At 36.2% G+C, this 24,975-nt stretch overlaps 1 protein-coding gene across 1 annotated transcript in view; it reads left to right on the forward strand.

Annotated features, from left to right (window-relative positions):
• Nucleotides 1–24,975, forward strand: part of UBR1 (ubiquitin protein ligase E3 component n-recognin 1) — a 72,199-nt gene that overhangs the window by 6,586 nt on the left and 40,638 nt on the right. The window contains exons 2-14 of the mRNA XM_059819963.1: nt 3,401–3,657; nt 5,756–5,834; nt 7,973–8,083; nt 13,726–13,856; nt 16,715–16,856; nt 18,448–18,510; nt 18,815–18,938; nt 20,932–21,039; nt 21,497–21,585; nt 22,403–22,501; nt 23,174–23,331; nt 23,934–24,033; nt 24,336–24,464. Of these exons, the coding sequence (XP_059675946.1) occupies nt 3,401–3,657; nt 5,756–5,834; nt 7,973–8,083; nt 13,726–13,856; nt 16,715–16,856; nt 18,448–18,510; nt 18,815–18,938; nt 20,932–21,039; nt 21,497–21,585; nt 22,403–22,501; nt 23,174–23,331; nt 23,934–24,033; nt 24,336–24,464 (1,590 nt within the window). The remainder of the gene's footprint in view (nt 1–3,400; nt 3,658–5,755; nt 5,835–7,972; nt 8,084–13,725; nt 13,857–16,714; nt 16,857–18,447; nt 18,511–18,814; nt 18,939–20,931; nt 21,040–21,496; nt 21,586–22,402; nt 22,502–23,173; nt 23,332–23,933; nt 24,034–24,335; nt 24,465–24,975) is intronic.

The following is a 24,975-nucleotide window of genomic DNA, read 5'->3' on the forward strand; positions in this document are numbered from 1 at the left end:
TCAATTGATGACGATACGGTATTTTATTTCCTCTTCACTGGTCAGTATATGGTCAATAAAGAAAAAACTAACAATTTATTAATTTATATGGTTTTTATATCTGTTGCAACTGAGCACTTGATGGGTATGTGCTCAGGTAAAGGAGTGAGCGAGCAGAGGGAAGGTGGGACTATTCAAAGTATTAATCAAAGTATTCAAACCTGAATTTCAGTATGTGTGCATGAGGGGACCAAGCTAGCATTGGACAGTCAATCTTAATTTAGGGATATGCTTTATTTGGTATCTTCTGTATTTTTGATAGTTTTGTGTGTAATTTTATACAGTTGAATATAGCATACAAAACAGATTTTGACACAAGGAATGAATTACTTCTCTTAGGAGACACAGAGGGTATGGGATAGGTCTGACGTTTAACCTGGTGCAGCTTTTAGAAATAAGAAAAAGAATATTCTTGTTTCTCCTGTGAATACAATGGATATTTCCTGGGTGATGTATAGGATGAGGATAGAATTCTTGTGTGTTTACCAGAAGGCAGGCAGCCTGCTTGAGAGAGTTCTCTCTCTTCCCTTCTTCCCTCATTCCCTACTTCCTGTCTTCCCTTCTCTGGACATTTAAATAGAATTAAAAGCTTTGCACAGGAATGCTTGAAATGCTTGTGAGTTAAACTGTGTGAGAACCCATTCTACACTTCTGGCAGATTTTCAGGAAAGCTTAGTCCTGTATTTCTTAAAGCTATGATGTGCTCTGTTCCAACAACGCAGAAGCTAAACTTACATCATCTCTTGGGAACATGATTTACTAAGATAGAAGAGCTACAGGCTGGGATTCTTTTGTGCTTTGAAAAGAGAACGTGCCAAGGGGTCACATCCCATACCTCCCGATTTGAAGAAATAGAGTAATCAGATTAGGAGGGGATCTTGCTAAAGCCATAGTGCAGTATAGGTAAGTTAAAACAAAAACTAAAGTTACAGGAGGAAACGTGTTTAAGGAGGAACATTGAATTATGGATTTTAATTATAATAGGAATAATTTACTTCCACTCGTCTTAAATCAGACATATAAAAAAAACCAGACACATGTGAGCAAGGAATTCAGTTTTCAGTTACCTTTTACAATTTGATAGCTTTATGAGAACCCCCAGCTAAGTGTGATATTTTTCTTTTTTAAGTGTTGTTATGCAAGTATTTGATAAATTTGGATTTAATTTTCAGTTGCTTTTTATAATTTGGTGTCCTTATGCCCTAGGTAAGCATAATTTTTATTTAAAAAATTGTTGCTAGGTAGTTGAAAAATTTGAACAACTTAATTAAAGTAAACAGGCAGTCAGCTAACTTGTTTGTTCTTCTTTTTGTTCCTTAGCACTGTGAAGATGTGAAAATAAATACGCACCTATATATTTGAGTGCATGTTTGTATACGTATACAGAACGCATATGTGTTACATGCATGTGTATGTTAAAGCTTTTATGACTGATATGGTGATCACAGTGGTGCTTACTGCTCAAGTAATAAATCTATTCTTGATCTAGAATTTTTATTAGAATTGGAATTTAAATAAGTGGTTCCCTTCCCTTCATGAATGAATCTTCATTTTCAGATATTTAAGGATGGGTTGAATGCTTTGTGATTCAAGAAATCTGATTAGACTGGTCAACCTGCACTAATAAAATGAGGATATTCGAGGATGATTTGAGGATAAATTTGCTCTCCTGCTTGACCACAATATCCATGGCTTCTCTTTTCCATCTGTGTCTGCCATGCATTTTCTTCCATAACTTTGAGTGCATGGATCACCATGATAAATGAAGTAATGCACTACCTAAGGGAAGACTGGTGGCCAAAATATCAGTAGAAGCCCCAGGCTAAAACTAAACATATTAGAAGTGTAGTGTGTCTTATGAAAGCCATAAAGCAAGTGTTCAGAGTGACTACAACATGGAACAAATCTTTAGCAGATTAGTTTTGCGTAATGGATGTTATTGTTAATCTAGGCTGTTTCAACATGGTATCTCATTTCTATTTGTTCTGTTTAAATTTTCTATGTGGACAGTTTTTGTACTTGTGTGTATTAGGTAGACATACAGTTTTTCAGAAAACAAATATGCAATTTCTACATGATGTTTGTAGATCTGGTTCTTGGAGTACTGGGATTGCAGCACTTTAGACTGCATGTGTTCTAGATTAATTTAGTTTTTCGGAGAAATGTTCTAATCTAGGTAGTAAACTAGGGAGCTGTGGCCTTAGATCTATTATTTAATTCCTTATCTCTGTCAATTTTGGGGGGCAATCCATTGATTCAATTGATGTAGGTTTCATTTTAAGTCAGAAATCAGAATTTTTTGCCTTTCACATAAGGTGTGCATTTTCATCCTTTAAAAAAGTTGAGTAGTCTACTTCTTTGATCCTTCTCTCAATCCGAACTCTGGTGGTTGCTTTGCTCATTCTCTGCTTGCTGGCCCAGAAGAAACTCTCTTTAGAGCTATTTGTGAAGTTACATACATTTTTTTTTTTTCTTGGAAAAATAAATTTTTGGGCATAAATCAAGGTTGTGTATGAAAGGAGGTTGTCTTTAGGAGCCTTGATGGGTAAACTTGCTATCTGATTTGCAACGGGGAAAAACAAAAGGTATTTCTAAATAATGGGAATAATGTGAAAGAAAGAATATTCAGACTTGAAGGACAGAAATAGATCAATTGGAGAGAAATGTTCAGAGAACTAGAGTAGTTGCAAGTAAAATTAGGGACTTAAATTGAGAAAATGAAGAACCTCAAGTGAAAACACAAGTGCTTTTATTAGTTGTCTTATAAATACGAAATTGCATTTTAGTCTGGTTTCCCAAGGACATTAAACTTTTATAACCAGTTGCACTTCTTTCTCCCTTAGTCACTATTCAACCCTGATGACCAGTTTCAATAAGATTTTACTGAAGGGTAACAATTTCAAAGACCGTGAAGTTGCTGCACGTTTTGTGACTATCAGTTGGTTAAGGAATGAATACCAAACTTATTTCCCAGCTAAGGCAGGGAAACAGGCTACTGCTCTTTCCATATGTCAGCAACTGAACAGACATCAAGACTTGTGTATTGGCTGGCCTGTTGGCAAGCATGTCGTTGAAAGTTAATTAGTGCAGGGGTTGCTCTACAGTAGCATAGCTCTTGCCAATTCTTGCCTCAGAGTGTTTTAGTAGAAGACTTCAAGGGAACAGAGGTTACTGTGGTGGGTACCGAAAGGAAAATAGGAGAGAAATTCTTGGGAAACCATGGTTTCTTGGGTTTTATTGCTTGCAGAACTGACTTCTGATGTGGACAAGAATTCTGGATTCACATCAGAAGTGCTTAATCCTATTTTCTTTGTATTTGTTTATTCATTTATGTTTATCCATGGGTGTACTTTTCTTGCAGTGGTGTGATGAAAGATTCAACTTCCAAGCTACGTTTTTACAGTGCTTGGCAAAACATGTGCCAAATATTTACTCAGCTGAAATGGACCCCTTGCTGGAGAAACAAGAAGAAATGGTCCAGGCAGCAATATTATACCCCCTGGAATGTTATTTGTTTGGGGAAGACCCAGATACATTCCTGGAGAAACTGCAACAGAGTGGAACCTCCCAACTCTGTGGGAAGGTGTTCAAAGGAGGGGAGACAACATACTCCTGCAGGTAAGGATGAAGGTATATTATCATGAACGTTCCCATGTGAGATAAAGCAGCAAAGTGGCTTAGTAAAATTAGTCGCACTGCTAACGAGTCATTGCTTGTGTCATGGTAGGTCTTTGCTTAACTGACAGTGGCATTTGCTTCACATTTCCTCACTTTAGAGTGAGGAAAATTGCGTATGAAAAGCTGGCTCTGGCAGAGAAATGGGGAAGGAAATGGAAAGGATACTAAAGGGTACTGAAAGCCATTGGTTAAAAAGATTGGATGATAGGGTATGAGTATGGGGTCTGTACCTGAATTGAGGGAGAACAGGCATAAAATTCTGTGCACTGTACAGTACTCACCCTTTCAAAGTCTGAAACAGAATCCAGCACTTCTGAGCATCATCAGTCCTTTTTTTAGGCGATAGCTGTTTGACCAATTTACCCAAGTTACTTTTTCACCTTCTTTCTCATCCTGGAGTATATGAAAGATGGCAGCCCATTGAGTTGATATAATTTATTTTATTAATTCATATTAATGAAAATAATTAATAGGAATAGTATGAATAATATTAAAAAGCCACAGGTCTTTGTGGTGGATGTAAAGATTGCAACTGTGCTGGCAACTCATTAGTATTAATATGATGCTATTGTCATAGTTTATTGTAGTTTTCAGTTTATTTTAAAAGCCTAGAAAATTTCATCAGAAATACTAAAAGAATATTAAGGATGAAGAATATTATTATGGCTGAAAAATCCAGCCCTTAGAATTTAGGAAATGTCAAAATGAAAGCTCTCTGTAAACTTTATGAATTACACTGAGATTTTAATGAATGGCATACTCTTCAGCTTTTTCTAGGAATAGATTAGTGTAGTGTATGAAAGGAGAATGATCTTTGAAGATGTGTTTGCTAGAAAGTGTATAGTGAATGCAACATTTGATTGTTAGAAGGAAAATGATGGTCAAGGCAGTTTAGTGCTGCTGTGACAGGAATAATTCTGTTCCTATCTCTGCAGAGTTCTTGTATGATAGCAGGCAAAAAGGCAAAGCTGTATTTCTCAGATTTCTTATTTTTTTGAGTTCCTGTCTTGCAAAAATGTGGTATTTATACAAAATACTGTACTTACTACTGCAAGTGAAGGTAAATATACATTTTAGGCTTCTAAAATGCTAAAAATAACATGCTCTGAAATACTAAAATCTAAATGTCTTGAATTGGGCATTCAAATCTAGCAGGCACTTCTGGCTTAATTTTTCTTTCTTTTAACTCACCTTGCAGTAGATTTATGGTAGTAAATGAATGTTAGTGAAGTATTAAATTATTGTAAGGATGATTATCATCTAAAGGTTTGAAAGGAAATATATTTTGTAATCAGAATTACCATACTATTTTAGTTGTTTTGTAAAGGAGGCTTGAACTAGGTGTTGAAAAACGGTTTAAAACAAAAAACTTGTTATGTTGTCGTTAAACATCTGTCATCCACATTTTGCATAGAATGAAATACCATTTAAAGAAAAAAGAGCGACGATGTTTTAGGGGGAAAAAGGCAATATAAAAAAGCGTATGTATGTGGAGTATAGAAAAAATGGCATTAGATTGCCCATGAATGTAATTCTGGATTTTCAGGTATTTGAGTGCGTGACTGAAACTGTTGAAATTACATTTCAAAGTATATGTTCTTTGCTCATTTTGTAAAGACATTCTCTTTAGATTTTAACTTCTAACTGTTCTAAAAGTTAGAAACATTACCTGGCAGAAGTGTAGCAAAAGTTTCTTTAGCAAACTGGCTACAGGTGTTGGGAAACAAGAATAAGGGTTACTTCAGAGTCATCACAGTTTTTAATAGCTGCTTATTCAATCAGAAATATGTTAGCAACAAGTTTTGAAAGTGGAAATCAAGCACGTTTCTGATAGAATCTGATATAACAGGTTCAAGTACATGGTTCAAGCCTAACAAGATTGGCTTTCACGTTCTTTCTGTGATGTGGAGTAGGCAATATTGTTATAATTTGAATCTGTTGTTAATCCTGATACTTTTTTAGAGCAGCATTTTCTATTGTGCATGAAAATTCCACATGTGTGTTTTAGAAAGTTTTCCAGTTGCCATTTTTGTTGCAGAGACTGTGCAGTTGATCCAACTTGTGTACTCTGTATGGACTGCTTCCAGAATAGCATTCACAAGAACCACCGGTACAAGGTAGAAAAATCTTGTATTAAGAGATTGTACTTGTAGCTTTAGAGAAGATTTTTTGAGGCTATAATAAACTGCATATGAGCCATCAGTAATTTTTATTAAAAAAAAATTAATCTGGGATTTAATAATTAATTAATTATCTCTCTCTCATGTTTCTAACTACGTAAAGTCTCTTTGAAGAACAGTAACTTTCTAATTTGAGAACCAAAGCGTAAGGGAATGATTATGAATGCATACATTGTTATTCTTTTTGGCAATATCACAGAAGTGTCAGAGCAAAAAGCTGTGACAGAAAATGACAGTCCTGTCCGAAGTCCCAGTCAGTACTGTTTGGAAATTTAGCATGAGTGTGTATACAAGGGCCGTTACTTCAGCACTTATGTCACTGATGCAGTCTCTACATTTCCACTCTGTGTCCTAAGCATAAACTACTTTGTGCTTAGTGTGGACTACGATAAAGTTAAAACAAATGTTAAGCATTGATTTTTTTTTTTTTTCAATTGAGGAGATTGTTCTAGAACTGGATCATCTCTTTCTGATATCCTTTTGATTCCCTTTGAGCCAAATCTATGTTATCTTTGAGAGATTCCTATGCTTTAATTAAAGAAGGATCTTTTAAATAATTCTTAGCTAATTCATTGCCTAAACTGTCATCTACTGTTTCCTTCCCAGGCCCCCTTTATTGCTTGCCCTCTTCACTGAGAACTCTGTAATTTCAACAGCCTTGGAAGCAGAAATGAAAAACAATATATTAAGTGTAAATTTTAAAGCTGGTCTAATGACCAGAAAGTGGGCTAGATTTTTTTTTTTGCAGCTATTCCTTCTAGTCATCGACTTGACATTCATTGAAGAGATTTGCCTTACCTGTATTATCAATTGATCATAAAACCCCTTTGAAGTTGTTATGTTTCAATGAGAGACAGTTTGGAAGATGGTCCTAGCAATCTCAAAATTAACTGGGACTAAAATACAATATTGTGCCTCTCTGTGTAAGTGTTTGTATACTGATCTGAAAATGTATTGTAAATATTGATTCAAAGACATGCAAAACTACTGGGATAATGCAAATGTAACTTCCATATACACACACACATGCACACACACGGTTTACAGAGAGGTAAGATGAAGGTATGAAGTGAAAATAGACAATAATGATTACAGAGCTATTTGGAATCATAACTGGGCTGAGAAGCTGTCCTTTCACTGTTTTTCAGTAACTTCTTCAGGCAAAACGTCAGCCATGAAAATAGATAGTCAGATGGGAGCAGATTTGCTGCATTGACATTTTAAAGATGCAATCCAAACAATACAGGTTATGCTCTTTATTGATTCATAGAATAATTTAGGTTGGAAGGGACCTAAGGAGGTCACCTAGTCCAACATCCTGCTCGAAGCATGTCTAATTAGATCAGGTTATTTTAAAATGTTTCAAGCAAATAACAAATTTTTGAATGTCTTTTTATTGGGTCACTTAGTGTTTTTATAATTATTTTAGGATTGGGGATTTAGAGTAAGCTAAGGATAATTATTTTTGCCTGAATTTTGTCCAAACTTTTTGCCAAAATGGTCAGAATTTGTACTTTCCTGAAAGTGTAATGCAAAGTTAAAGTTGCAAGAATGTATTTAGATGCTGATTATATCTTATTTTCTTTGGTTAGAAGTGGAGGTACTACTAAATGTCTGTTTAATATACACATATTCTTGTTTAGATTATTTTCAAACTTTACCAAGTAATTTTTGTAAAGAAGGCATTAAGCACCTTTGCTATAATTTTGCTAATAAAACCAGAAATTATTATTTTGCCATTTATGAAGCACTTATTCATCAGTCATAGGCTTTTTCACTTACTTTCTAGTTAAATTTGTTTGACTTGCATACTTTTTTGCCATGGCAACTGTATTCCCTCCTTTATTTTCTGCTGAAAAAGTTTGTTTTTCCCCCTGTTCCTCTCATATGTCTCCTTTTTATCTTAAAAAAGAAAAAAATGTTGTGGTAAATCTGTTGGTTATGCAGTGACTCTTGTATTTTGTAAGTAGGTATTTATATTTGAGTTTGACTTAATGCACATTTCTGTTTTTCTCTTGCTTTTTTTCTCGTTTTGTATGTGCATATTTTGTGACTAAAATACATGTGTTTTACAGATGCATAGCTCCACTGGAGGTGGATTTTGTGACTGTGGCGATACAGAGGCATGGAAGGCTGGACCGCTGTGTACTAAACATGAGCCTGGAGCATCAGGTTCTGCAAAAGAAGTAAGAATATTGCTTAAAGTGAAAGAATAAATACTGTAAATATTGCCTTTTAAAAAAAAGTTCTTGTTCCTCTATGTGAATGTATGTTGTGTAGTTCATGTAGTGGGTCCAATTGACTTGAATCAGGATTTCCTTGGTTAAGGTGTTTGGGGTCAAATGTATACTCTCCAAACAAAAGGCAAAAACAATAGAAGAGTTCCATCTACCTGTCTTGTGCATTTCTGTCTTTGATTCGGTATTCAAATTGCAGTCTCTTGCTCTTTTCTTTGCTATGTGTATTACTCAGTCCCTATTTACAAATAATTGGTTTCCCAGTGGTTAGTAAATGTTTAGATACAGTACTTGATTTTAATAATATTTTCTCTTTTCCACATTATTGCATTACTGAACAATTTTTTTGCTAGTTACTTCTGGTGTGCGATCTGTCACTCTGACTAAAATAAGTCTCTATACTTTAAAACTAACCTCTTATGCTAGGATGTCTCATGCTTATTGGCCTTCATAAAGCAGCATATTAATGAGAAACATGCCATCTTATAAGTAGTTCTCAAAGAGAATGTAGGTGAATCAGTTGCTTCAGGTGAAATTGTTTCTCTGAGTCCTACATTCTGAGATAAGGACAAAAAAAGCTTTAGCATTTGTCATTGCAAATAGACCCCTAATTTCTCCTGTTTTTGTTGCATAAGTACTGTTCTTTATGATCTGGCAAAAAATCAAATGGAAAGGGAATAAAGAGCACCTTTCTAACAGAAAAATGAGACAAAGTTTTCCCTTACTTGTTCATCCTTCAAAAAACCATGCATCTGAATGAATTTCAGAAATAAAAATAGTTGAAGCTCCAAGAAGGGGTCATCTGATTAGTGACAAGCCCCAAGTGGTAATGTTTGCCTGCTTCTACTTCAGTAAAGTCTATTCTGCTGTGCAGTGCTTATCCCTGAGTACTGAGCCGTGTGATATATGTATGGCTGATACCTACCTACATATTACTTATGAAAACTTACGAAATCAAAAGAACCAAATTGTTTCCACAATATTTGAATGCTGCAAAATAGCTACAGTATGGTTAATTTCACTGCTGTCACCATTACTACATACGTGTTTTAATACTTCTTCCAGCATGTTCTAGAGGTGCTTCCAGAATAAGAAACTGTCACAGTTCCTCTTTGGGAAGTATTCATTTTCATCCTTCCATTCTGAATTTTGCAATGCTAGATTCCTGGTACTGTTGATAAAGACAAATGGGAAGGTAGAGAACTTATGTGTCTACCAGCTTCAAAGCCACCTTTGGATACTATGGAAAATGTCTGTTACAGGATGCTCAGTATCAGATTTCTAGCTGATTGCTGAGAAGTCCTTATATGACGAAGAGAATTTAGCAATGGTCTTAAGACAAAATGTTCAGGTCTCAGTTGAGAATTGAGTGTTCTTCCACTTGAAAATTAAGTGTTTCCAGCCGAAGCATCTCCATTGCTCCTAGATAAGTGATATTACTTATGCCTTAGGTGACCAGTTTGTCCAGTTTGTCTTACAGACAGTAGCTAGCATACATTGTGGATTTCACCTGTGGTGGCTCACAAAAAACACACTGATAACTGGATGAATGTGACCTATGAGGCACATGAAGAACTTTAACAAAGAGATTTTAATCAAAATAGATTGTATCGCCCAGCATTAAAATTTAGGTCTCTGTATGAGATCTTCTAACAGTTGTTTCAGCACTTTACTGTTGAGAATAATAGTATTTTTTGGTTCCAACAACTCCGACCAGAGTCCCTAAAATGGTTTATGAAATGTTTACTTCTTGCTGGGGAACCTGTTTCGCTACAAGGTATAGATTTTGATCTTGCAGATCGGTATTCACATCTGTGACAGCATATTCTGCTTTTTACCTCCTTTTCCTTTAGAACAGCTTTTTCATAATAATAAAATAATCCAAAACCAAATGTTAGGAAAAACACCAAAACCTTTATCAAAATTTTACCAAAAAGATGTTTTACTCTTGTTAAAATCATACTGTCCAAATTTTGTGGGCTTTTTCTCAAAACATACTCAAATAAAGCTTGAGAGGAAACTGCATGCATTCAGAGCCCACAGCATTTTATTTCTGTTTGGATGAAGATAAGCTGCTCAAATATTCTTCAGGCCATTTGTACCTAATGGAGATAAGGTTAAAGGATAGATCATATCAATAATGACAGCAGCTAACACAGTATCTCTTGGTTTTAAACTTTATTGAGAACTGTAATCATACCTGTGATGATAAGGAAACGGGGAACCTCCCATGCTTCTTCGAGTAGTATTTCTCTTCCAGTCTCTGGTAAGATCTTTGGTTGGTTTGCAGTGAATTTGTCTGATCATCACTTCTGTTACGGAGTTGTGCAAGTTCAAAGCTATGTTACAACTGCTGTCAAATAAACTGGAACATACTCCTACTATGGGTGCTACCCAAGAGTCGTAAATGATAGAAAACATATAATTAGACAATTATTTGAATTTGAAGAAGTAGAAAGTTACTTAAAATTCTCTGTCAATATATGCAGTTATTATGCAGTCAGTATATGTAGACTTTACTAAAAGGGCAGAAGTACAACCACTACAATAATGAAATGCACCAGTATATTAATATATACTATATGTAACTATTTGATAGCTTCCGTTGCATGACTATCCTCCTTTTTTAATAAAAGACTTGTCCATCAGGGATTTTCTTATGATGAAGAGGCTCATGGATGTTTGGATTACCTCATAGTGTGTTCTCTGTTTTGATAATCAAGGATATTATTAATGTAGGAATTTTCTCAGCATATAGTGCTTATTAGAAATGAGTTGCAAAGCACATTTGGAACAGACATCTTGCATACTTCTTTTCCAGCATGCTTTGTGATAGTTATAGAAGTTTATCACATGCTTGTCAAACAAAAAGCACTCTTTTCTGGATGATCCTGACCAGTATTCGTTTAATTACTCTAAGCGCAGAGGATGTATCATGCTAGGGTGTTTATAAACTTACTCTGATCAGGTGGGAGCAAATAAGAAGAGGGATATGTTTGCAGTATGTTTGTCTGCTATGCAGAACGTAGTAAAAATGTGCTTAGGAATTGGCTGCTATTTTTAAAAGGTACTTTAAGTTTAGAGTTTGATCTACAGAATGACCTCCTTTTAAAAATGAGCCCTTAGTAGAGGACAGGTTTCAATCTACAAGATGAAAGATAAGCATCATAGTTTTTAGCACTTCCAAGATAATACGAGGTGAGCATTAGTAAATTATAATATCCTTAGAAAAAAATCCTAATTAAACCTCAGGGTTTTTTTTTAAAAAGTTTTATAGTGAGAAGATATTTACAAAACTTCTTGGTATGTATGTAATATGGGGCTCAGTAAAGCAATCCTTTGTTTTAGAATCCCCACTCCAGACTTTTAGCAGTCATCTGTTCCCTATTCATTCCAAATTAATGTCTTCACTGTGCCAGAAACAGAAAAACCTTTTTGCCTGAATGTGTCCTTAAAAACGGGTAACTTCAGGAATTCATGTCTGAGATAAAGTAAAAATACTTCCCAGGCACATTTGTTATAAAAAAAAAATATCTGGTTGTTAGTTATTTTTAAACTTTGATATCTGAACACACTTTGTTCATTCTTCCACAATTTTGTTTTTTGAAGCTTTATCTGAAGCTTAAATAATTACACATTTTTTGGGCATAGTTCTGAGGAAATTTTATTTTTACCCTTTCAATCTACAATAGATGTATCTTAATTTCATTTTACTGTGACTTCTATTAATGTGGATAGCATTGGAGGTGGCATTGCATCATTTAACTTTTTACTATTTGTATGAGTGTAATCCCCACTTCTAATAGTATATAAATTCTTTGATGTGGTTTCCTTTGATTTCTTCTACAGACTGAAGGAGAGCAGCATGTCTGACTACAAGGTTGTTGTTTGGAGTATCTCTATGCACAGCTCTGCGTTTTCTTCCAGCTCTGTCATTTTTTGCTTAACGTACGTTAATGCTTAGAAAGCCGAACTCTTAAGAAATATTTGAAAAAAAATTAGTATATTTACAACTCAACTCAATTAGATTATTCTTAGCACTATAGTTTTTTCATTTTGCTCCAAACTTTAAGATGATATCTTTGTCAGTCTGGGAAAAAAATAATTAATTACCCCAGACATTAACATTCTTAATTACCAAGATCTACCATGAGCATATCCAAAATTAAGTATGTACACACAGTGATATTTATAGACCATGATTTCATTGGCAGACATTTTAGATTCTAAGTTTGACTCCAAATTATTCTTCTAATGCTTATCAGGTCAGAAAAAACTGTTGTTGAGAACTTTGGAAGCAATTGGTCATGTTAACACATTTTTATTTCTCTTCCACTGCATTTTTAGCTTTTCCATCATGGACACAGCATGATTTTACTTGTGTGTTGTTTTTTTTCTTTAAGCAGTCTGCTTCATAAATGGATAAATGTGACTATAGTTGATTTAAGAGTTTTTCAAAAATGTGATTTTTTAGCTATATTAAACACATCACTCTTTCTGTTCTTTTGTATTTAACGTATGTCAGATTGTGTATTGCAGAGGTGAGTGCCCTTAGTATTTGGGGATTAAAAGTCACATGTGAAAAGCTTTATTCTTGGAAAGCATCTTCCTTTCTCATCTTTTCTCACTCTGGCAAACATACACATATTCAGGTTTTGTAGGCAGTCTTGGCGACCCTAAAATTATAGGAAACTTTGTGTAAATACTCCAGAAAATATCAGCTTCTGTTTCTGTGTCATATTTGTATGTGTAATTACTGGATTTGGTTGCGTTACCAGTAATAATGTTGTATACTATTTATATAAGCTTATGCTGAAGGGAAGGTGATATGTGGAAAAGGTCATCAGGGCCTTTGGATTAAAGCCGTCTTTTCACACAGTGTTGTTGCAATGTATCTATGTCTTGTACCTGAATAATGATTGCTTCATTCTTAAGTGCAGATTTGGTAGTGATTTTCTTTGCTTATAACCTTAATGTCTCCCCTGCTTAAATGCTTATGGAAAGGATTAATAATATTATATGATGGAGACAATTAACTTAATGAGCTTTATGTGGATGGATGGGAAATATGTCAGAAGATATTTTGAATGATTTCTAGATCTGGGATGGCATCTCTGAAAAGAACAGAGTTAGGTTTCCTTGGATGATTCTGTTCAAGGAGCGTCATAAATGTTTGACAATACCCGCACAGAAGAGCAAGCAATGCAGGGGAAGAAATTTGGTCTGGACTGGACTGCAAACTTTTAATATCTTCAGTTGTACAGAAAGCTCTTAACCAGCTTGTTTAAACTTAAGTTTAAAAAAAAAAAAAAGGAAGTTTCCTAACACATTTGGTGAGGCCTTTTGTAGTCTATTCCTGGATTAAAAACTGGAAGTGTTTAAAAAAAAAAAATAGCTGAAACTGTTGGAATACTACTGAGACCCCTTGGGATGAAATAATTTTGAAGAGGAAAAATTGGGTGAGATTAATTTGCTTGAAAATCATGAAAAGGCTAATTTTCTGAAACAAATATAGTAATAAGGTATTCTACCAACCCTTTTTAATTTTTTAAAATTTCTTTTCCATATTAACTTTATCTCCTGTTTTACAGAATTCTGAATGTCAGTTGAATGAAGAAATTATGGAGCACTCTAGGAGGGTGTTTCCCTCTGTGATAAAATACATTGTAGATATGCTTATATGGGAAGAAGAGAAGGAACTGCCTCTGGAGCTCACAATTAGGTAGGGAATATTTCCAACTTTCTCTTCAAGGCATTAGAAATTTTAATAATAATTTTGCCTGTGGTATTCTTGCGCTCGTGCAAACATATTAGTGCCAAAATCCCTGTAAACAGCACTGTAGCATTCTTGACCTACAGTTATATAGAGAACAGCTTCTGATATTTCATGGGAAAAGTAGAGTGTGACTGTGCTCCATCAGTCACCGAGGGGAGCTGCTCTGGAGCCATCCCGATCTGCAGCAGAGCGGCCGATCTTGGCACACAGAGGGTTTTCCTGAGGCAGGGAAATGCTAGGGCAGTGGAGAGACCCGCCAGGAGTGAACTGCTCTCGGGGGAGGCGCTGACAAGGCCTGGGCATTGCTAGAGCAACCATGACTATGCCCATGCCTGTAAAAACCAGCCTAGGGAGCGGTAGCCACCAGAGTGGGCAAACAAGCGTGGGGCGTCAGCCAGGGCATGGCATGGCAGTTTGCACTGCAGGGCACGCAGGAAGGGCGTAGCCACCCTCCCAGCTCAAGAGGTGAGTTCAGTTGGTGTTCATCACCCTCTCAGAAGGAGCTTAGCTGTGGGTCCACCTGGTGGAACGCCATGTCCTCTGCACTTGCCCAAATGGATGTGGCAACCCAGACAGAGCTCCTACCAAAACATGCAGCCATCCAGGTGTTAGGCTGTGGAGAGTGCCAGAGGCTTTCCCTGGTAACAGATGGCAGTAGTGAGAACAGCTGTGTGAGGTGTAATCAGGTGGATGATCTGCTCAGTCTGATGGCAGAGCTACCAGAGTAAGTAGAAAGGTTAAGGAGCATCAGGGAGTTTGAGAGAGAGACAGACTGGTGGAACCATGCTCTGCCCTCCCTGAGACAGAAACAGCCACCAGAAAAAACCCAAGATCAAGGGGATCCTGTATCCTGCCCCCGCCAGGCTGAAGGCAGTAGCTTAAAGAAAAGGAGTGAATAGAGGCACGTCCATGCTTGGGGCAGCAGTCAGACTCCCTCCTTGCCCACCTTGCCTTCCCACGTGCCTCTGTACAACAGGTATGAGGCTCTGCATGTGAAAGGCCAGTCAGTGGATGGTGTGGATGACAGTCCATCTACACCAGCGGTGTTGCCGAGGTCAGAAAGGCCTACCTGCCGTATCACAACCACCTCCATGAGGAAGAAAAGATGTGTTATAGCAGTAGGCGACTCCCTTCTGTGGGGAACAGATAAACAATATGCTGGACAGATCCTCCTCTTAGGGAAGTCTGCTGCCTTGCTGGGGCCCAGGTTAAGGACATCACTAGGAAACTTCCTAGCCTGGTATGGCCCTCGGACTGTTACCCATTACTGCTCTTCCATGCGGGTAGCGATGAAGCTGCAACGTGTAGTCCAAGGGCAATCAAAAGAGACTTCAGGGCCTTGGGACGGTTGGTAAGGGAATCTGGAGCACAGGTTATTTTTTCCTCTCTCCTACCAGTTGCGGGTAGCGACACTGGAAGAAATAGACAGGCCCAATCTATTAATACATGGCTCCGTGGCTGGTGTCACCACCACAGTTTTGGGTTTTTTGTTAATGGGATGGTCTACACAGCAGACTTGCTGGTGTCAGATGGGATTCACCTTTCTCAAAGGGAGAAGAGGGTCTTTGCTCATGAGCTAATGGAGGTCATTCACAGAGCTTTGAACTAGACTTGAAGGGGGAGGGGGATAATATCAGGCTTGTCTGTGACAAGCTGTGGGATGACATGCCAAGGTTAGAGGGGCAGGATGCTAGCAAGGGCCCTCAGCCTGTTGCTCTGAGACGTGCTGGCTATGCTGCAGCACACTTGAAGTCTTACAGACTTCAGCCAGGGGTTCCTGAGGTAATAGGAGCCAACAGGGAAACACCAGTGAAATACCTCAAAGGAATTAAGGGGTGTTCCTCTAAGAAGGTGACACGGCTGACAGCAGAGCTGAAGTGCCTCTACACCGACGCACGCAGCATGGGCAACAAACGGGAGGAGTTGGAAGCCAGCATGCTGCTAGAAAGCTACAACCTAGTTGCCATTACTGAAACACCATCTGGAGTACTATGTCCAGCTCTGGGTTCTCAGCACAGGGAAGACATGGACCTGTTGGAGTGGGTCCAGAGGAGGGCCACAAAAATGATCAGAGGGGCTGGAACACGTCAGGACAGGCTAAGAGAGTTGGGATTGTTCAGCCTGGAGAAGAGAAGGCTCCAGGGAGACCTTACTGCAGCCTTTCAATACTTAAAGGGGGCTTACAAGAAAGGTGGGGACAAATTTTTTAGTAGGGCCTGTTGTGATAGGACAAGGGGTAACGGTTTTAAACAAAAAGAGGGTAGATGTAGACTGGATAGAAGGATGAATTTTTTTGCAATGAGGGTGATGAAACACTGGCACAGGTTTCCCAGAGAGGTGGTAGGTGCCCCATCCCTGGAAACATTCAAGATCAGGTTGGACGGGGCTCTGAGCAACCTGATCTAGTTGAAGATGCGCCTGCTCATTGCAGGGGGGTTGCACTAAATGACCTTTAAAGGCTCCTTCCAATGCAAACTATTCTATGAAAATGGAAAAAGGCTGTTGTGTGTCATGTTAAAAAGACAAATGGGATCATAAAACAGCAGGGAGAGGAAATAATAATGGAATAATCAAATAACGTAAAATCTCTTTTGTACCTGGTACATGGTTTCTGTGGCTTTTTCTGGTATAGATGGTGAGGGGGAGTGTGTCTTTGACATAAAGAACATGCTTAGTTTTATTCTATAATTTTTTTATATTTGACATTGCTCTCAGGCTATCAACTGAGCTGTTGCTTGTATTGGATAGGACACTATTTACAATTCTATTTTTATTTGTATGATGATACATTGCCTTTTTCCCAGTAGAGAGAAGGTAGACAGCTACTACTGTGTTCTTTTCAATGATGAACATCATTCTTACGATCATGTCAACTATAGCCTGCAAAGGGCACTTGGCTGCGAACTTGATGAAGCCCAGTTGCATACTACTGCCATAGATAAAGAGGTTAGTGCATTCTGGATATGGGAGAAAGTAACTTTTTAATTGTTAAGAAGTGCTACTATAGTCTCTTGATCATAGAATCTTTGTTTCTGGGATGCTGGAGCTTGAGGAGAGAGAGAAAGGCATGTTGCAGAGTAACTTTATCAGCACATTCTTCGCGAAAGTTCTTAAACTGTATTAATTCTTCTTCAGGACCAAAAACACAGTTTCCTGAGAAAGGGAAGAGCTAACTTACCTGAAGTTGCTCCTTTCATGTTTGGCATATTTTCTTTACCTTTTTTTTTTTCTTCTGAGCTTAGATTAATGTGTATTTTTCAGACAAATACTAAGTCAGGCAAATGCATATTCAGTTATATTTAATGAGAAATGTACCTTACATTTTGCAAGAGTTAGGGCTTGTTCTGGCTCATACTTCATTTGAAAAACTTAAAACTTCAAATTAAGCAAATGAAACGAGGAAGAATCCATGAAGGAATGTGGGTGAACCTGAGAATTTTACTACTTCATTTTTTAAACTAATGTCCCATGTAAAGACCTTACACTAGTAATATAATTTTTTTCCCACTGCGAAAAAAAAGCATGATCAGTGTTTGAATTATCTTAATTGCAACGATATCTCTTTTTTTACCTCACAAAAGTACAAAACTTACGTGTTTGCACACAGAGAAACTTTGTCTATACCTGTATATGTATTTGTTGTATATTTGCATATAAAACATCTTACTAATAATAGAAACCTTTTTTAATCTGTAAAAACTGTTTTCTTTTTGTGTTGGTTCAGGTAATGAAAGTTTAGTTGTATTTAGTTAGTAGTGTCAGTCTTGCATAATTACAAGTGTTGTCCTGCAGTTGCAGGTTTTTTAAAATATGTATATACATGCATCCTTTTAGAGTAACTTTTTAAAGGTTTCCATTTGAAGGTTCCTTTTGATTGAAACCTAAATTTTAGATTCGGAGTTCATCAGACTTTCCCTTTTACAAAGCACCTGCTACAGCACAGGACTAGGTTAAATTGTTATGATTAAAACAGTTCCGCAACACACAGCTACTTCCTGTCATCTTGTGTGAAATTCTGCTGTGTGGAGAACTTGTTTTGGAAGCCCATACCTCTGATTTCCTTTGAGTGGAATTTGAGGTCTAAGCTGGATCTGTTCTTAGCTTTATTAAAAGAGCTATCAAACCCACACTTACAACATACCCTGCTATTCCATATACAGAAGTAAGAAATAGTAGGAAAGATTGTAGAAAAGCAATTCAGGATGAGTATACTTTATGCTGGGAGGAAAGTTGATGTGGTTTGTATTTAAAGTATTCTGCAGAAATCCCTCTCATCTGTTTTAATGTGTACATGAATTTTCCTTATCTAATAATATTAAGATACCCAGAGTTTGTGTATCCATTGTTAATTTAATTAAAATAGCTTTTTTCTAAAGATAATTCTGTTAATTCTGATTTGCTTCTAGATGTCTAAAAGCACCATGAGTGATGTTGGTCCCTTGTTTTCTTTTGTGTATAAAAAACATAGCAAGGATCAGGCTTGTGACATTTGGTTTTGTTTTATATTGGTCTCATGCTCAATATTTTCTTTAAACAGGGTCGTAGAGCTGTTAAGGCAGGACATTATGCCTCTTGTCAGGAAGCAAAAGAAGAAATCAAGGTAACTTCGTAAAATATTTTACTCATTGAAAGAACAAACAAATCAACCTCATCATTATTAATACTGAAGACTTATTTTTCTGCTGTAGAGTCTTTAACTTAGTATTTCCATGCTTTTATAACTTGCCTGTGAACTTCTTGAAATTGAATTTACCCCACTGCATTTGATATAGATATCTATCTTCAGAAATAAAAGGTCAAACTGATTTCTTTTTTTGCTTGGGAGAGGTAATGGGTGGTGAAGACAACTATGAAAATTCATGTTATTGTTATGTTATATCTACTAATATTTACCTGACTCTTAGAGGCATTCTGAGAATATTTCTCAACGACCACTTCATGTGGAGGTTCTGCATGCTGATGTTATGGCTCACCAGAAGTTTGCCTTGCGCCTTGGTTCTTGGCTGAACAAACTCATGAGCTATTCAAGTAAGCATAACTGATTTTTGTTATGATAATGCCATGTCAGTAATTGAATGTCTAATTCTCTCAAAAAAAAGTCTTTAGCAGTTTTATATATGATACTCCCTTATTAAAATATTTTCACATTCCTCCTAATTATAAATAAATAATACAGTAGTATGGGTGCTGATATCTATCAGTATGGTTATGAATAGCAGTACTTTTCTGTTCCTTCTTGCTAAAATAAATCTTCCCCTGCTTGAGCTCTGTCTGTTCCTCTAGAAGTTTTATTATCTTCAGTTTCAGCATCACATGCCCTGTTTCAGTGACTTCTTTGCTTAAAAGCTGCTCCCCCCAGTGCTGGTGGGAAGCTGCAGAACATCTCCATCAGTGAAAGCATTCATCTTCTGCTTGAATTAATTCCTGCTTCAGATTTGATAGCTGTGATTAATTAGACAGTGTCAGTAAAATAAACAAACAAAACCCTGATTTAAAAATTTGTCCAGTAGTGGAAAGTCTATCTTAAGCTTTCAAACATTGTTCTTGTGTTTGATGTTCGTGGTTTTAAAGAAGACTTCCGAATCAATTTAAATTAGATTTCTGTTACTGCATTTTGTCACACCCGTATTTTGTCAAACTAAAGCCATTATAAAATTTCTTCTCACCATACAAATATGCATAGATTAACCTCTACTCATTGCTTAGCCTCCTTCTTGATAGGGTAAATCTGTTGGTCTGCTTTAGCCTCTTTTGTAAGCTTGGATAATAAAGTGAATTTCTTATCTTTTTTTCTGAACACTTTACAATCTTTCCCTTGAAATAAATATTTCAGAATTTTACCTTTTTGTATTTCTTTACAATATTGTACAAATTTTAGCTTTCTGTTCTTTTCAACTTTATTTCACTGGTGGTATTTTCTTGCTGGTCCGAGTTCCTCAGACAGTTCTTTTAATCGGTACAAATTTTTGACTGCGTGGTTTATTTCAAGGTTTCTAATGAAAGTTTGATATTTTTATCCACGTTTTTCTTCCTAGATAATTTTTCTTACTATTTTCAATTTTATGAGATTATTTAGAACACCAACTGACAGCTTATTATTCAGCTGTTGACTCTGTGTGAGTATAGACAAATCAGTGTCAGTGCCCCAGCAAATCCCCAAAATTTTAGGTTTTTAAGCATTACCTTTTTAGCTGATGAGATAAGCTAAAACTAAAAAGGAGTCTCCCATGTTGAGTGTAGCATTTTGGGTTAGGAAATTGTTATAAGTTAACTGATACTTTAATATGTTTTACGAGAGTCTTCAGGCACAAAGATTGAAGTCTAGTATTCCTGTCCTTGTTCTTCTGGATTATATATGTAGATGCTTTAAGAGCCTGATGTTCTGTACTCAGCTGAAACTTTTTAGTGGTCTGGTGGTTCCTGTTCTTGTCCTGGTTTTGCTTCAAGTAGTAAAACATGGATCAAGAAGCATTCAGTGCTATTTATTTCCAGGTTGTCAAGAACTTGATTGATGACACTCCACTTTTCCTTTTGAAATTAGTAATGTAAGAGCTCATTTCTGAACGTTAGTAACCCATGGGTGACTCTATGTTGATCTCCGTACTGCTTCAGCAAGTACTGTATTTACTGACAAGTGCAAGAAAATACAAAATAATGTTCTGAAGTTCTACAAACAACTGACTTTCAGGGCCCAAGGCAGGGACCTGTGTAGACTTGCGTAGCCTGTGCACTTCTGTGTTGACATAGCGAACTCTTCTTATGCATCTGCTTTACAAAGCTGTAAATGCTTTTCATTTTAAAATACTCTTCTGCATTACTGGATTTATTAAATAAAGTAGGTAAGAGTAATAAGAAGAAAGAAATTAGTAAGGAGAGAGCATGTGGGAGTGTGTTCACTGAGGGGGGGAAAAAAAATTCATACTTAAGTGCCACTTTTTTTTTAAGAATAGAATTCTGTAATTCTCATTTTTATTTAATTATTGAAGCATTCTTGTACAAATGAATAGTTTTATCCCTATAGGTGACTTTCGCCAGATCTTTTGTCAAATATGTCTCAAAGAAGAAGCTGGATCTGAAAAGCCGTGCTTCATAAGCAAGTTGATGCTATGGGATGCAAAACTTCATAAAGGTTTGAGTATCCATGTTGCTATAAAATTAAGAGGGAAATTTATTTTTCATGTGTGTAACAAATGTGTAAAAGTAAATAAGTGCTATGCAGGTGGATTTACATTTCTTTATAGTTTTTATATTACGGTTTTTATAAGCCTTTATTTTTATGTCTGAGATAATTGATATTTTGGCTATGTATTTACCTCCTAAATTTTTCCTGCTTTATGTATTTTTAAGAATCTTTTCACAAGATCTAGCTTGACTGTGAGTGACTTGATGCTTACCCTGTGTTTTAAATACATACCAATAAATGTTAAAAATAGAAAAAATATGTTAATAACTTTGTTCATGTACTTCGTAACCATTTCAAGGCTTCTAGTGATTTTTAATTACAATTTAATAATCTGTTCCTCTTTTCCACCAAAAGCTGCATCTTAGTACAATAAAGTGACATGCATTGTATTGGCTTTTCACAGGGGCAAGGAAGGTTCTTCATGAGCTTATTTTCAGTAGTTTTTTCATGGAAATGGAATACAAAAAACTTTTTGCTGTGGAATTTGTAAAGGTAAATGGTAATTTGTTTTTATGCTATGAATTTTTACTAGCTTTGTAAAATTTCCCCCAAACCTGAAAAGTTTTTCAATATAAATAATAAATTTTCAACAAGCAGAGCTTCAACAGCTAGCTCAGCCTTTACAGAGTGTATTAACTCCAATGTCATTGCTTTGTTCCTTACAATCAGGTAGGTATGTATGCTCATTTTGAACGCAGTATTGTTAGTATTGTGCCTATCTCTTGAAATGGCAGATGAACTGCAGCTGAAACTGGTCTTTCTCTTTAAAAATTAGATACAATAGTTAAGAAATATACAAAACATAAGACCAAGTGTTTTTTGTTTTAGGGTGAGACTTTTTAATCCTGATAAAGGTGACTGACACTTCATGGTTTACTCTGGACTGAAACAAAGCAAACTAAAGACTTATATTACTCATTGTACCCATCTTTTATAGACAGCTGTTGAATAACTATCCATGCAGTTCACTGCAGAAGGAAGACTTGTCTTATGATAAGTTAATGATTGTATTGATCCTTTTTTCAGATGTTTAATTTCTTTTATTGGGGAAGATTGGTTGAAGGAGAGAAAATATTTTGGTTCCAATACGGCAAAACAGTTAAATTTGTGCTTGTCTTCAGTATTACGGCAGTGGGGCACATATTTAATTGCTTTGGTGCATTGAGGATATTGTGCTGGTTTTGTTCTTTGAACTGCTTCTATTAGAAAAGAAGGACTTTGAGATGTAATTCTTGCAAATCAAGAAGTAAACATTTTTAATTAACACTGGTTTTATTTATTTAATTTCCCCAATATTTTCTTTTCCTAGTATTACAAGGCATTGCAAAAAGAATACATCAGTGATGATCATGACAGAGTTCTCTCTGTGACAGCGCTCTCAGTTCAGATGTTCACCGTACCTACTCTGGTATGTACAGCCTGTCTCTGCTAGAAATGTAAAATAAATTTGAGAATTGTTAGCAGTGCCACCTTTGCAGACTGCTGTACTTGGCAGAGTCTTTATACATTGCTGAGTTGAAAATGAAGGATTTTGAGATTTGTTAAGGCCAATATGAAAGCAGGAGCTTGAGTTTATGTGAAAATTAATTACAGAAGATAGAGGGAATGCAGATAAGTAGAAGTGTTAGTCAGCATTGTTCTCTGCATTAACTTTGCGTGTTCATTTACTGTTCACATTTACCTTATGTAATGGGCAGGGGGGGGCAAAAAAAAAATGGTTAAATGTCTTTTTGTGTGGGTGAAATACGTTAAAGCCTGTGAAGGGGAAAAAGTATACCAGTAGGTTTTAAAGGTTTTATGTTTCTTGCCTGAAATACTAATGTAAAAGTCCTTCTCTACATGACCTTTATAGGAAAAAAAGCATGTCTGTTACATTGAAGCTGTCAGAGCGAACAAACATGCTAGGTTGATAGAAATTGTGTTCATGCATAATAAATACTATTGGAGTTTTTGTAGCTTGGACTCTTTACAAATGCTTCAAATAATTTCTAATCAAAAAGACTGGAATCAAAGGAAAAATTATTTTGACAGTTCTCTTCAACAAAAATAGGAATAAAAATTTCTAATTTTCTTCTTGCAGGCCAGACATCTTATTGAAGAGCAAAACGTAATCACCGTCATTACAGAGACACTCCTAGAAGTGCTTCCAGAGTACCTAGACAAAAATGACAAGTTCAACTTCCAAGGTTACAGTCAGGACAAACTGAACCGGGTATATGCAGTAATATATGACCTCAGGTAAGTGTAAAGCTGAGAAGCTAAAGCAATTCTTAGAGGATTGGCAGTAGAACGAGGTGTTTCAATTCAGGAATCTGATGATAAAACTGCTTTAAAAACAAACCCCAAACCAAACCCCTCTAGAAACACATGAAATTTCAATGTGGTTTTTTTTCAATGGAAACTTAAAATTTTCAAATACCAAAATTAGATTCTATAAAGAAAATTTTTGGTGGTTTTCACTGATATGATTCCATATAACAATTGCATTAGTAAACAAGATATATCTACTGTAAGACAGTATGGAAAATTTGGCTTCTCCATTATCATTCTGGGAAAGCTTTATAATCCTCATCTGCATAGCATTTTCCACTCTTAGAAGTCCCAAATTACTCTAATAAACTGCATAATATAAATACCTTGGAATTAAAAAATCTGTTAATTTCAAATGATGGAGTACAACCAAGCAACTCTGGTGTTTGATGAAAATTTTAAGAGGAGTTGGAGATGGGGAGGGTGGTGTGATGTGATGATGCAGTTGATTATTTTAATACAAAGAACACTTTAAATACAAGCAGAAGAGAAGTCTGAGCAAAAGATGATAATGGTTTTTTTTGGGATAGGTATGTCTTAGTCAGCAAGCCTACAATATGGACAGACCGTCTGAGGGAGCGGTTTTTAGAAGGATTTGTTTCTTTCCTGAGGATTCTAACTTGCATGCAGGTACAATACATTTAAAGAATTTCTTTTTAACATGTTGTTATAAAGATATTACAGCACTTCGTTTGCTCATCTTTTTGTCCGTAGCAATATTGTGGATATAAACATGCAATTAAGATGGTAAGTTCTTCAATCCCTGTCTTGGGTAGGTGAAAAAGTAATGTTTACTTTCTAGAATATTAATGAATTTTAGCTACATGTATCTGAACAACCTTTATTTTACCATTTACTTAAGGGATTTTGTGTTGTTTTTAAGCCTGTGATCACTGATTTAGCTTCAGTATTTTGTGGCATCTCCATTTCAGGGAATGGAGGAGATAAAAAGGCAGATTGGTCAGCACATTGAGGTGGACCCTGACTGGGAAGCAGCTATTGCTATACAGATGCAGCTCAAGAACATTCTTTTGATGTTCCAGGAGTGGTGTGCCTGTGATGTAAGTATATAATTTGTCTGGGATTCTTACATGTGTGCCTTTTGTGAATATTCCTGAGTGCTTTTTAAATAGCAGCTTTTTCAAAAAGCTCACTATTGTTCAATACAGATCTCCACAAAAAATGAGTCTGAAAGAACTAATCTGTGGTGTGACAAAGAGAGAGAAGGGATCTCAGAAGAACATAATCTTCTAGCTGACAAAGCTGCACAGGGTGTCAGGCAAATCATAAAGAGAAAATAATTCTCATAATTCAAGATTTTGAGAATTAGGTTCCTGGTATCACTGTCAAGTGTAAGGTTTTGAAGCACATAGTGTTCATTTTTAATTGCAAAAGTGGACTGCAAAAACTTGTGCCAGTTGGGTAATTGCACTGTAATCAGTCTTAATCAGTGCTGGAGCTCATCCCTGTGCTGGAGGAAGGGAGGAAATTGTACAATTTGTTAACTTAAAGATATTTTGAAGTGGGTTTCTTTTTATTTTTTTTCATTAAGGAGAGAAAGGAAGAACTACA

This window comes from Gavia stellata, chromosome 7 (assembly GCF_030936135.1).
Source record: "Gavia stellata isolate bGavSte3 chromosome 7, bGavSte3.hap2, whole genome shotgun sequence".
NCBI classification, from domain to species: domain Eukaryota; kingdom Metazoa; phylum Chordata; class Aves; order Gaviiformes; family Gaviidae; genus Gavia; species Gavia stellata.